This window comes from Vicia villosa, unplaced genomic scaffold, assembly GCF_029867415.1.
Source record: "Vicia villosa cultivar HV-30 ecotype Madison, WI unplaced genomic scaffold, Vvil1.0 ctg.000232F_1_1_3, whole genome shotgun sequence".
Taxonomy (NCBI): Eukaryota; Viridiplantae; Streptophyta; class Magnoliopsida; order Fabales; family Fabaceae; genus Vicia; species Vicia villosa.
Genome location: NW_026705087.1, coordinates 745,921 through 760,265, shown reverse-complemented (window position 1 = coordinate 760,265; position 14,345 = coordinate 745,921). Strand labels below are relative to the sequence as shown.

The following is a 14,345-nucleotide window of genomic DNA, read 5'->3' as shown; positions in this document are numbered from 1 at the left end:
AAATGCACTAAATGTACTAAATCTAAACCCATTTCTTTGTAAATTTTTTTATAAGTGTTAAGGGAACATGTGATTCTCCTTAATAATTTCAATTTAGTTTTTATTTCTTTCAAATATTTTTAGTATTTATTATTCCTCTATCAAAGTCAGGTCTAGTTTGGTCAGGTTGACCTTAATAATTATGACCGAGTTGGTCTAATGACGAACTTTGTTGTTTATCTTATGGTGGGATCTTGTTATTTCTGTGTAAGTTGCTTATAGCCTAACTCTTCATATGACTATCTTTTCTGAAGTGTCATCGAGGTTTTCTTATTAACTAGTGTCGAGTAGGTTGGACTGAGAGGGTCTCTTGGTTAATGATCGAGTTGGCTTCTTAGTCGCCCTTGCTATTTCAAAGTGGGCTCTTCCAACTTTGTCGAAATCTACATCAAACTTGACTTATCTTTAGTGTGTGCTTCCATTTTATTACTAAGTTCCTATAAAGGCACAACTTTTGTTTGTTTTGTATTTCGACATTCACTCTATTATTGTTGCTTCATCAATATCATCGAGTTTTAGAGAGTCTTTTTGTAGTGAGAAAGTTTGAACAGAGAGTTCAACAGGTTCCTGTATGCGTTTCTGCGTTGAAGCCTCCCGGTGTTAAAGCACGGAGAAAGCGAAGGATCCGACTTTGTGCTTACTCTGAGAGTATTTTATATTACACGGAAAGCCCAATGAGTTCCGACCTTGAGCTCACACTAAGAGTTTTATTTTACACGAAGAACCCATTGGATTCCATTGCTCGTCACTTCAGACATGTAGTTAAGTGAAAGAAAGGCCTAGTAATGTTATGTGTTTTCTCCTGGTGGAAGTCTTGGGGTTAATTTGTAAGGAGATCCCGGTGGGTTTCTGTTAGCTGGAGATATCGACCAAAGGATCATAATGCTTTGAAGTGTTGTGTTATGAGGAAGAAATGGCTTTTATGAAGCTATTTTGAATCTTTTCCTTGAAGGAGAAGATTTGTTTCTATCGAAGGTTGTGATTGAAAATATTTTTTGTGATCTTCACAAGTGCTCTTCGACAGCAGCGTTGGCAGAGTCGAAGCTTTGAGCGGGAAGATTTAAAATTCAAATGGAACAAGCTCTGTCTGACGAACGCGTGGAAGTATCTAAAGCAAGGCAACGTTTGAAATATCGAACGTGGCAGTATTCTATGTAGAGACCGTTAGGGTCGAACCAGTATAAATAGAAGTCTAAATGTTTAGATTTGGGGTGTTCAAATAGATATACAAAAATTCACAAAATTACTCAAAATACCAGCGTTAGAGAAACGAGTCTTTGCTGAACAAATGTATGTGCAAGAACACCTTGTTTATTTTATTCGAAGTCAATTTATTGCCTTTATATAAACACAAGTTACTTCACATTGTCTTACTTTCATTTCGTTTACAGTAAAATTTACATTTCGTCTTGTCATCATTACTTTCAAAATCCTTTAATTTTATGTCATATGCTCTTACTTTCATAGCAAGTTTTATAGATTTTTGTCAAAGTCTTTATATTTCTTTATTTCATGGTTTTTTGTCGAACTCTAGTTATTACAAAGTCATTTATCGTCATATAGAAACTTAATTATCTAAATATAAAATCAAAACAATGAGTCGGAGTATGAGAACCCTAACATTCAAGACACATGTCCTAGGATTAATCTAGTCGATCCTGTAAGTTACCAAAGATACATTTTTTGAAAGACTAGCGGTTGTTTGTCAGAAATCACTGGTAAACAGTTTCTACATTTTCTCCATGTGAAAATCTTAGGTTAATTTGCAAGGAGAGTCTGGTGAGTACGTGTTTACTCCTTGGGGAAGTCTTGGGTTAATTTGCAAGGAGAGCTCAGTTGATTCCTATGTTTTTTCCTTGTGAAAGTTTTGGGTTGAATTGCTAGAAGAGCCCGATAGGTTCTCGCGTTTGCTTCTTATAAAAGTTTTTAGGTTAATTTGTAAGGAGAGCCAGATGGATTCCTACCTTATATCAATGTAATGTTTTCAAACGTGCCACTACAAAACATGCTAGGATCACATATGCTAATCACTACATTGGTTCAAAACCTATCAATGTAAAATTTTCGAATGACCATTGCAAAATTCGTAACAACAATAGACCATAGCCCTAATCTATGTTTTTCAAATATCATTTTTCTTTAGATTTCTCTATCGATTTAATTATAGATTCCAAAATTTGTAGTTCATCAAACTGTATTACAGTTTTATGCAGAAAAATGTGTTTTTTTTTTATAGAATTTGAAGTTCAAGATGATGATTTTTTTACTAATCAAATTGAAATTTCCTTTTTCTTTAAAACTCGGTATCCAGTCCAAGTACCGAATAATTTGAAAGACCGATTCCACTTTCGGGGACTTCATTTTAAACAAAAGCAAAAAATATGTATGAATCGGTCTAACGTAAAAATCATTAGCCCATGGCGAGACAAAAATGGAAGAGTCAATAAAAAAACATCAAATTAGTTTTAGTGCTGGTAAGAAACTTATGTCAACCAAAATTTTCTAAAAGTTTTAGGTCCTTATGCATGACATACCATTTTTATCATACATAAGGTATCAACCCCTTTCCTAGAAAAATCATTCTCCATATCATTTACTTGTTTATCCAAATCCTGACTTAATTTTTTGATTCAATTTGATATACACCAACTATTGTCTCAAATATCAAAGTTGATGCATAAGGCCAAAAAATGCATACTCATGGGCTTAAAACCTGAATCAAAGATATGTTCCATATTTGACAATAATTCTAGAGAAAATTTCACAAATAGAAATGTTACTTTCCATGAAATCATACTTCCATATAAGTTTGAATTTATGCACACATCTGTGCGTATCAGGAACTATGAACCGTATCCTCCACAAAGTGATCCAATTTGTTCAACTAATAACCTTGTCATCACTGAACTTGATAAATATCCAAGCTGAACTTGATAAATATTTACCAAGGCTCAACTTATGGAATGATGTTAAAGAAAATGGATCCACCTTAGCGTTCCGCAAAGTTGGTTATAACTGAGTCAGTCAGTGTAACAAACTTAGTTAGAGAGTAAATTGAATCAGCTAGTTAGCATTTCTTGCTGTGTTGGAGTCAGTTTTGCAGATTACTGCTCGTGAGGATGTAACTTATGCAAAAAATATAGTTAAAGCTGCAAAGCGAAAAACATACAATGTATTTCTAAAAAAAGGTTAGTATTTATGATACCGATACCATTGTGTCGGTTTCTTAAACTATTTTGATTTGCTCTGATTGCATAAGCTGGTTGAAATACAAATGAATTCAATTAACAAGCTAAAAAAGTAGGAGAAACACCGAAAAACAACTTCAATACATGGAAATAAACAAAGCATTTTAGGCCACCGCTTTAAAACGTTCGTCTGTGCATTTTGGAACTGCAATAAACAAAGAAACAAAACATTTCCCTTATGTATCTCTTTATAAATGAACATCCCATACAAAATACAGATATTTAAAAATTGCTTTCAAGAAAGGAAAGAAAGCTTCACATTGGTTCTTCTATTGGCCACCAAGAAATATAACCTGATAGTTAACATGTAATGGTAAAGTAGTTTTACATCAGAGAGAAAGAAAGAGGTAGATGTATGTAGGAAGACCTTTCATTGCAAATAGAGTGACAACATGTTTACACTAAATTTAAGACTCCACCAAATTACCAATATATCATTTGAATTGATCTCTATGCAACATTGCAAACACATGGTCCTCCTTATGTTTTGTAAAATTAAAATCAAACTTTTAGCTATATGGACTGCAACGCAAATTTACAAGAATATCACAAAGACAGAAAATATTAAGAGCACTCATCCGCATTTTACATTTGATAGTGTGACTAATTGGGAATATTTAAGTACAAATGTAGGAAGTGATTTGAAAGCATGAGAGGAGTAAGCAAATTAGCATTTCTTAACATTTTCATTTCAACTTATGGATACTGAGGGTGTAATTTACGTATATCACATGATTATTAGCACCATAATAGAAGTTAGAGACAACAAATAGAATAATTTTCTGAACTGCAATCATATTTAAGTATTTCTTTCAAGAATTAGGAAGCAACCCAATTTGCAGAAACCTCCACACAAACTCAATAGTTATCACTCTTATTACAGCATGTAACACACTAACACTTGCATCTGGAAAGTTCACCACAACTCTTTCTTATAATAAGTATGTTAAAGCCGATGGCAGAATCTTCCACACTTCCAGGGACATAATATTAGCTAGTCAACCTCTTCTAAATTCTAATCAATGAACTGCTTCAAAGACCTAACGTCCATTTACAATAAATCTCATGTTGCACTTGTTAATCCCTTACTCATAAGGTAGTAGACCCTAATTTGAGTTTAACTTCTAGAGTGGGTTAAGTCATTCCTGTTAGAAAAGAAATAGCTGCATATGAAAAAGTTAAACAAAAGAAATTATGAAAAAAAATGGAAGCACCCGATACCAATTTCAACTTAACAAAGACCTATTAGTTGCAAATTTATCCAATCTAAAAAAAGAAATAGTCACAATAATACGCTATCAATCAATATTACATTAGGAAACTTCAATGCAAATACCTTACTTTATTACATACACCTACTGGCGATCCACTCCGGAGGTGGCCAGAACAACTTGAAATAATCTGAATAATCGGACAAAAGAAAAGTCCGGTGTTGATCCAAGGGAAAAACCCTGATTTCGTAACGATTATAGTTACAATAAATCACAAAATTCCCATTGTCAAAACCCAAATCCGACGCCGATATAGCAAACGAATAGCCTTGTCCCAAAAACAAAACCGTATCCCCTAAATTTTCCAACTTCAGCCACTTTTTCTCTTTCTGGTCAAGCCTAAACGCATCAATAGGCTCATATTTATCATAATCATCATCACTATCATAATCTTCTTCATAGTTGTGAACAAGCAACAACTCAGACTCATTTTCCACCATTATGTAAATGTCGCCATTGAGATCGTCACCAAACACAGGCTCAGCCACCAAATCAACGCTCAAATCTGATTCAATCATCACAGTCCGACCAGTTTGGTATGTTACACAAGGCCGACCTTTAAAAATGCACATGCCTTGGTAGTATGGTGCCACATTGGGGATCTTAGTCAAACCATTGCCTCCGCAACGGAACATCACCATCTCCTTGGAATTTCTATGGCTTGTGACAATATCCAGAATCTTATCCCTCTGAAACGTTGCAAGAGAGCGATTATAATGATAAAATCCAGTGGTAGATGAATTTAGATATGACTTTCCGCGAATATAAATCTCTTCGATATTAGCGACAGAGAGTTGGTTAAAGTCGAGCACGAGCAGATCGGAAGGTAATTGTGTAATATAATGTACTCCAAGGGGGTGCCATAGGTTAAATTTCCTCGTTGAAGTTGGACTGATTCTGAGCAACCAAGGAAGGAGAGTTTGTTGGTTTGGTGTTGCGGGTGGTTTGATGAGAAATATGTTGTGATTGTATAGTTTGCTGCGACGGGAAAAGTGCGGGAGTTTCAAGGGGAAATAGTTACAAGGTTTTGGTATGGAAAGTCGCCAGGAGGAACAGACAGAACGAAAACGAAGAATGTAGAAATTGTTGCAAATTATTAATAATAATTAATAATATGAATGTGTTCCAAAATGACAAGGAAAATATGCTATGATTTGAATTTTGAATTCGGAGAGTGGCGACTCTTCAAGAAATGTTGCAACCGTTGATGAACCATGTTGTGGGCCAAAAGTCATAACTCTTGGAAAAGAAATTGTTTCACCAAGAGTCGCTACCTTGTGAAACAATATCAGCATGGCCTTTAAAAACATAATTTCGGATTCAGAATTCTCATCACAAAAATTGAAAATCCTCTAAAATAATTCCAGAGCACTCTTCGCTGCATTCGAGTTTTCGCCGGTCTTACGCAAACTCGATAAGGCTGAATTATCCTGGGTATTCCTGTGTAGAAACTCCAAGACAAATTGGGAGTGCTTGAAATTGATAGAACTCACAGAAAACAGTAAGAATAAAATATAAAATAGTGCAAAAGAAGAAAAATGGAGAATGGAGAAGTTTGATTACCAATGGAAGTAATGGGAAAACGATTTACAAATACTCAGAGCAACGCTCCTTCAGAGAAAATATTCTCCTCAGTACAACGATAGCAATAAACGTACATATCCTCCTAACAAACTCTGCCTCCCCATATATTCCTAGAATTCAGGGATCTCCTATGCCACGTCAATAACAGAATTCTCTCCCACTTTCTTTCCCCTGCGAACGTACACTCTCCAAATAGATGGATTGAGCCTTCCCTTACTAACAGGCCTTTCATTACAATTAGGCCCAACAGTAGTTCTATCATTGCCTCCCCCAGAAGCAACAGTCTTGTCCTCAAGACTGAGGGAGGGAAATTGACTTTTCAAAGTGGATTCATCCTCCCATGTAATATCTTCTGCTGCTCTTCCCTTCCAACGTACTAACCATTGGCGCACTCGCTGTCCACCATGTGAGACTGACCTTGAAGCCAACAGCTCTTTCGGCTCTTCGATACTATCCGGTTCCATCTCTAACCTCTCTGGAAGTTGTGGTTCTGCCGAATACTCTCCAATCGCTTTCTTAAGTTGAGATATGTGAAACACAGCATGAATTCTGCTTCCCTCAGGCAGTTTCAGCTTGTAAGACACAGGTCCTATCTTCTTAAGGATAGGAAAAGGCCCAAAAAATCTTGGAGCAAGCTTTTGATTAATCCTTCGCGCCACCGTTTGTTGCCTATGGGGTCGAAGTTTTAGAAATACCCATTCACCAACCTCAAACGAATACGCTTTTCTTTTTTTATCGGCATATCTTTTCATCTGTTCCTGTGCACGAATCAAATGATACTTCAATTGGCGTAAAGCCTCATCACGGTCATTCAATTCAGTAGCTACTGCCTCCACTTTCGTTTCCCCTTTAAGGAATCTCACCACGGTAGGAGGTTTTCTCCCATACACTGTTTCAAACGGCGTCGTGCCAGTGGACACATGAAATGTGGCATTCTACCACCATTCAGCCCAAGAAATCCATTCCGACCACTCTTTTGGTTGTTCTGACGCAAAGCAGCGAAGGTATGCTTCCAAACACCGGTTAACCACCTCCGTTTGTCCATCCGTCTCCGGGTGATAGGAAGAACTCATACTCAACACTGTCCCTTGCAATCGAAATAATTCCTTCCAAAATAAACTGACGAATAAGGGATCACAGTCACTAACAATCGATCGAGGGGTACCATGAAGACGCACCACCTCTTTAGTGAAAACCTCAGCCACTTTCCTTGCAGTATATGGATGCTTCAGGGGAATAAAGTGTCCATATTTAGATAACCTGTCCACTACCACAAATATAGCTTCGTAACCTTTAGATTTTGGAAGGCCGGTTATGAAATCCATTGAGATGTCATCCCAAATTTGTTCTGGAATCGGTAAGGGTTGCAACAGACCCATAGGAGAGGATGCAGAATACTTTTGGCGTTGACACACGTCACAACTCCGCACAAATTCTTGTACTGATTTCCTCATTCCTACCCAATACAGGTTGCCAGCTATCCTTCGATACGTGCGCAAGAACCCAAAATGACCACCAGTAGTGGAAGAGTGAAATTCCTTCAGCATTAATGGTATGCACTCAGAGTCCGAAGACAACACCAACCTGTCATGATAAAACAACTTATTTTTGATCAACTGGAACCCCGGTTGAGAAGTAAGATTTTGCTGCAAATCCGCCACCACTTTCTGCAAATAAGGATCATTTCTAACTTCATGTTGAATCTGTTGCTCTTGCATACATATGGGAAATGATGTTATTCCTTTTAATTCCACTTCTTCATACATTTTGGATAGGGCATCTGCAACTTTATTATCAGGGCCAGGCTTGTAAACTACTTCGAAGTGATAGCCTAATAACTTAGCTATCCAATTTTGTTGGTCAACTGTAGTGATGCGTTGCTGGAGCAAATGCCGCAAACTCTTCTGGTCGCAGTACACTACAAATCTCCTTCCCAACAAATAAGGACGCCAATGTTGCACAGCCAACACCAAAGCCATCAGCTCTTTCTCATAAGCTGACTTGCTTAGATTATTCTTTGATAGAGCCTTACTGAAGTAAGCTATAGGCTTCTTTTTCTGCATTAATACAGCACCAATTCCCCTCCCGGATGCATCACATTCAATCTCGAAAGGTTGCGTAAAATCTGGAAGAGTTAACACCGGAGCTTGAATCATAACCCTTTTTAATTGCTCAAATGCCCTCTGCTCTTCTGATCCCCAATGAAATCCATCTTTCTTGGTTAATTCGGTTAACGGTTTAGTTATTTTACCATAGCCAACAATAAATTTTTGATAGTATCCGGTCAATCCCAAGAACCCTCTCACTCCCTTGACATTGTGAGGATTTGGCCACTCTAAAATGCTATTAATCTTAGCTGGATCTACTGCCACGCCCTGTTCTGATATCACATGACCCAAGTATTCCACCTTCCTACTAGCAAAACTGCACTTCTTTTGATTAACAATGAAACTGTGATGTTGCAACACTTGTAGCACTTGAGCCAGATGCGCTAAATGTTCTTGCCAGCTTTTACTATATACTAAAATGTCGTAAAAAAAGACTAGAACAAAGTTACGAAGATATGGCTTGAAAATCTGATTCATGGTAGATTGGAAAGTGGCCGGTGCGTTTGTCAATCCAAACGGCATCACTAAAAATTCGTAATGACCTTCGTGCGTTCGGAATGCTGTTTTTTGCACATCTTCTTCCTTAACTCTAATCTGATGGTAACCGGATTTTAAGTCCAGTTTAGAAAAATACTTTGTCCCATGTAGTTCATCCAAGAGCTCATCCACCACAGGTATAGGATACCGATCTGGTATTGTGACCTTATTTAACTCTCTATAATCAATGCACATCCTCCATGATCCATCCTTCTTCTTAACTAAAATGACCGGGCTTGAAAAAGCACTAGAGCTATTTCGAATAATGCCTTGACTAAGCATCTCCCGGACTTGTTTTTCAATCTCCTCCTTATGGTGATGAGGATAATGGTACGCTCTTACACTCACTGGTCCCGCCTCTTTCTGCAATTCAATGGCGTGATTAATCTCCCTTTCGGGTGGAAGTCCTCGGTGCTCTTCAAAAACTCCCTTAAATTTGCTCAACACTTCAACAAGTCCTTGTTTTTGTACTTCAGTCAATTCTGGTACCTCTTCGTCCACGGCGATTGCTATTTCATCTTCTAACAGACTATGCAAGGAATCCATTGTTGTATTAGATGCATTGTTTGTTGAAACACCCCAGGTAGTGAAGAATTGGCCGTGCAATTCCACCCTTTCTCCTTCCCATAAAAAACTGATGGTCATTCTCTCCCAATCAAAAGTCACCTTCCCAAATCTTTGTAACCAAGCCACTCCCAAAATCATATCTAGATCACCCAACTCCAGAATATAAGCATCAACATTAGTGATAAACTCACCTAGATGAACTTCCATCTCCCTACATCTCCCCTTTGTTGTTACCCGGTGACCGTCCCCCAATTTCACTCCCATAGATCTTCCTTGCTCAACATCTAACCCTAATGCGGTGGCCACCTGAGGTGAAACGAAATTGTGACTGGCACCACTATCAATTAGGATCACAATCGACACTCCATTCAAACTTCCCTTGAGGCGCAGTGTAGTAGGAGGGTTATTGCTCATTTTTGTTTTTGATTCAGTGATTCCAAACAGTCCCATAGAGTTGCAATCTAACACTTCATCCTCATCTTCCTTGATTTCAATGGCTATCACCTCACCTTCTTCATTAATTGTCTCATCATCTCCCAAGATCACCAATCTGAGTTGCTTCTCGGTGCATTGATGAAGAGGGTGATAATTTTCTCCACATCGGAAACACAACCCCTTTGACCGTCGTTCCATCAATTCTGCGTACGGTAAATGTTTGAGGCCACGGTTGCGCTCACCTCCGTTTTTTCTTCCTTCATCGTTTCCAATTTTCTGGGTGTTGTTGTTGTTGTTTGAATTCACTGTTCCCCTTGGGTTATTAGAAGACCCAGTTTTGCTTTGGGCTGGCCCAGAAAAGTAATTATTTGACCCACTTCCTACTCGGGTCGCACCTGGGTTATTACTAGACCCAGAACCCATCTTCCAATTCGGTAGGTCAGACCAATGATAGAACTCACAGAAAACAGTAAGAATAAAATATAAAATAGTGCAAAAGAAGAAAAATGGAGAATGGAGAAGTTTGATTATCAATGGAAGTAATGGGAAAATGATTTACAAATACCCAGAGGAACGCTCCTCTAGAGAAAATATTCTCCTCAGTACAACGATAGCAATAAACGTACATATCCTCCTAACAAACTCTGCCTCTCCATATATTCCACCCTTATCTTCATTAATCTTCCTTAGCAGAGTCTAGGATCCATATCTGTCTATCCTCAGTCAGAGTCAGCCTTAATCTTGGGCTTTAAACAAGAAGTCTCAATTAGATAATCTTTCTGCCATCATTCATAAAATCCCTGGAAAGGTTTAGCTTCCAAAAAATCAGTCTTTTAATAGATAATTTCACCAGCTGAGTCAAAATCCCTAGAAAGGGTTAGCCTCCAAAAATTGAACTTTCAAAAGACAAACTCTCCAGCAGAGTAAAACCCCTGGAAAGGGTCAGCCTCCATTCATTCTTTAAAAAGATAATCTCACCAGTCTCAATCAGCAAAAGACATATTCCTCAATAAAGAGTCAGCCTCAATTCTGGGCTTTGTACAGAACACAAAGACTTCTTAGTTTAAGTCAGTCCCCAGTAGAGTTATCTCCCAGAGTCAATAAAATAATAAATCAATCAAAAGCCTCGAGCTTGGGCCTCATACAAGCTAGCCAAAAATCAAATCTTTCAAACAGTAGATAAACATAGCTTATCTCTATAAAGAGATATTTCTCCTATCTCACCACATTCAAACAAACATTTCAATTTCAATTTCAATTTCAATCATTCTCCCATTTAGGACTTTGAAAGGCATACTCTGAGGCAAACAAACCCAGACTTGTACACTTTCCCTAATTTGGATGAGAATCCTTCTTTCATTCAAGAGGCATGTGGCTGTCATACTTGATCAACCAAGTAGGTTCCCTCTCTTAATGAAATGAATTCAACTTTTTTGTCACTCTTTTAAATGTTTGTGGTGGAATAGTAGAAATACCTCTCTGTAAAGATGATTTCATGGCTCTTTACTGTAAACAGAGATTTAATTCAAGCTTCAACCTTGAGCTTCAAGCAAGGCACCAAAAATCATTAATTTCCCTAATTAGTTCTCCGAACTACAAAAAGCTCTGACTTCCATTAGGGATATGTAGGCATGAGGTTCACAAGGAATCTCAGCGAGCTAATAAAATACCAAAAATAGTCAGTCTGTCTGTCTTTCTTTTCATTCAATTCAATTCCTTCTCCTAACACAAAGGGTAAACTTTCCCAATAATAAGCAACAAACACAATCACATAGACACATAGAAGGTTCCCGTAGAGTACTACGGATATGTAGGGTGCTTAAACTCTTCCCTATGTATAACCGACCTCCCGGACTCCAGAATTTCTAGTCTAGGTGAATTCCCACACTTAGCAAACTCCTAGGGTTTATTTGAGATCTTTTTCCCCTCTCCTACTCGTAGGATAATTAAAAAGTTCGTGTGATATCGTAGGAAGAACTGAAACAAAATTCATCCCGCCACGGGCGGATTCTCCTTCCAAATTCCGCGTGAAGGGTCTAGCGTAGGGATGTCAACTTGCATCCGTTAGCGGGGATCCCCGTGGGGATTCTCTGTTTGGGGCCCCAAAGATGGGGAATTTCTCCCCCCCCCCCCGCGGGGATGGGGATCAAAGTCTCCCCGAAGGCACTTCGGGGACGGGGGTGGCGTAAATATCCCCCGCCCCGTGGAGTCCCCGCCCCGAATAAAATAGCATAATGTCCTTAATTTATATATTAATTTTAAATTATTATGTAAGTTTATTTGACATTTTATATAATTAATCTTATACACAAATTTAAAATATATATGTATTGTTAGTAAAAGAGTGATATAAATGATTTTTTCATTTCTTTTAGTTTAGAAATTTTGTTGGATATTATAGATTAAATATTGTAAAAAATATATATTTATTGGTTTGTTTTTGAAGCTTTTACTATTAATTTGGTTTAAAATAATATATAAAAAAATCATGTTTATAGATCTCCGCATGAACCGTGGGGATCCGCGGGGACGGGGATGAGGGACAAAATCCCCCCGAAGCGGGGATGGGGAATAAATTCAATGGCGGGGATTGTGATGGGAATGTATCCCCCGTCCCCGCCCCGCCCCATTGACATCCCTAGTCTAGCGTGCCGTCCTCCCAAGTGAAACGGGGAGGTAAAGAAAACGACACCACACATATCATATGAGAATGCCATATTTATATGAGAATATGAGAATGAATCTGAACCATTGAATTTTAAAATAAATGGTGAGGATTATGAGTGAATCTTTTTTTCTCTCTCCTACATCATTTATTTTAATAATAGAGGAGTGATAAAAAAAAATATTCACACATAATCTCCACCATTAATTTTAAAATCCACTGGTTTAGATTCATTCTCATATTCTCATATAAATATGACATTCTCATATGATATATATATATATATATATATATATATATATATATATATATATATATATATATATATATATATATATATATTACCGTTAAATTTTAAAAAACAACACTAGTTTAATGGTAAGAGTTTACATAATTAATAAAAATGTATCCTCACCTATTTTTTTTTATAAAAATCTTAGTGATCTTTCACATACTACAAATTTGAAAATAATTTGATAAAATGTATAAAAAAAAGTTTGGTAGATAATTATCACTTTCTCATTTTGTTTCTTTGTTTACTCATTATATTTTGGTCTATTAAATAAAAAAATAAAAAATTTAAGATAAACTGCAAAATTATCATTAATATCACTTAAATTTAAAATAGTTTCACTCTATTAAAGAAATATTATTTTTTTATAACGATTATATTCTTATAGTGTCATTAATATGAAACAACAATATTAAATTATAATTTTAAAGAATTTGAAAACAAGTTATTAATTTTTTTAAATTAGAATTGAGTCTAGGTTATTTAGTATTCTATAAATAAAGGTGGATGAATATAAGTCTAGTACATATTGTGCATATAGTTATGGCATATTCAAATTCAATTCTGTTAAACTTCTCAATCCTTGTTGTATTTTTATTTAAAGTTAAAGAGATCACTGCATTTGATCGTACTGTACATCTTTCAAATAAGGATGTCAAACCTTCATCAATATTTGATCGTACTGTACATCTTTCAATTAAGGATGTCATACCTTCATCACCTAAGGATCCGATAAGGCTCACTGTTCATTGTAAATCTAAAGATGATGATCTTGGACTTCACACACTAGATTTTGGAGGAACTTACACATTTACATTTGCTCCTATATTGTTTCCAAGATGGGTTAATACCTTATACTTCTGCAGTTTTACATGGAATAGAAACCCTCATCGTCATTATCTTGATGTTTACAATCAAAAGATAAATAACTGCAAACATTGCAATTGGAATATAAGTAAAACCGGTGGATGTTTGAATAATAAATGTCAAAATTGGAAAAGTATCGAATTAATTGAAGCAAATAGTACATCCAAAATGTAATTTTATTTTGTTTTATACAATTGAAATAATACAAATTACTCTCATTTTTTAGTCAATGTTTCTATCAAATAAATTGGAGAAGTAGTAGATAAACTTGATTTTCTTTAGACCACTGAGCTGTGGCGGAGCCAGAAATTTTAGACGGCTTGGACAAAATTTTTATACCGTTGATTATTCATCAGTTTTAATTTTTACACCCTATTTTTATTAATTTTGTCCCTAATTTTGTCTCTGATTTTGTCTAAAAATTAACAATTAAATTGGAAGGTGATAGAGAGTTGAGAAAATGCTTAATTCTTTTTGGTGGGGTGGTGGTGGGGAGCGCAATTGTATCAGGTGGATGTCGTGGGATAGAATGGTAGGTGCTAAATCTGAAGGTGGCTTAGGTTTCCGTGATCTGAAGTCTTTTAATATGGCTATGGTGGCGAAGAGAGGGTGGCATCTCTTGTCAAAGCCCCACTCACTGGTTTCTAGAATCTATAAAGCAAGGTATTATCCTCAAACGTCGTTCTTTGATGCTAAGCTGTGTAATAATCCTAGTTTTGTATGGAGAAGTAT

The 14,345-nt window shown here is 36.6% G+C and overlaps 2 protein-coding genes across 2 annotated transcripts; one reads left to right on the top strand and one right to left on the bottom strand.

The window, feature by feature from the left end:
• Positions 1–4,632: 4,632 nt before the first annotated feature.
• LOC131625645 (F-box protein SKIP23-like) lies at positions 4,633–5,199 on the bottom strand. Its single transcript, XM_058896487.1, has one exon. The coding sequence runs from the start codon at positions 5,197–5,199 to the stop codon at positions 4,633–4,635; it is 567 nt and encodes a 188-aa protein (XP_058752470.1).
• Positions 5,200–13,289: 8,090 nt separating this feature from the next.
• LOC131625644 (S-protein homolog 29-like) lies at positions 13,290–13,787 on the top strand. The gene has a single exon (XM_058896486.1). The coding sequence runs from the start codon at positions 13,290–13,292 to the stop codon at positions 13,785–13,787; it is 498 nt and encodes a 165-aa protein (XP_058752469.1).
• The last annotated feature ends 558 nt before the right edge of the window (positions 13,788–14,345 follow it).

Coding starts and splice junctions, on each gene's coding strand:
- LOC131625645 (XM_058896487.1), bottom strand. CDS start 5,199: ATGGTGATGTTCCGTTGCGGAGGCAATGGTTTGACTAAGATCCCCAAT.
- LOC131625644 (XM_058896486.1), top strand. CDS start 13,290: ATGGCATATTCAAATTCAATTCTGTTAAACTTCTCAATCCTTGTTGTA.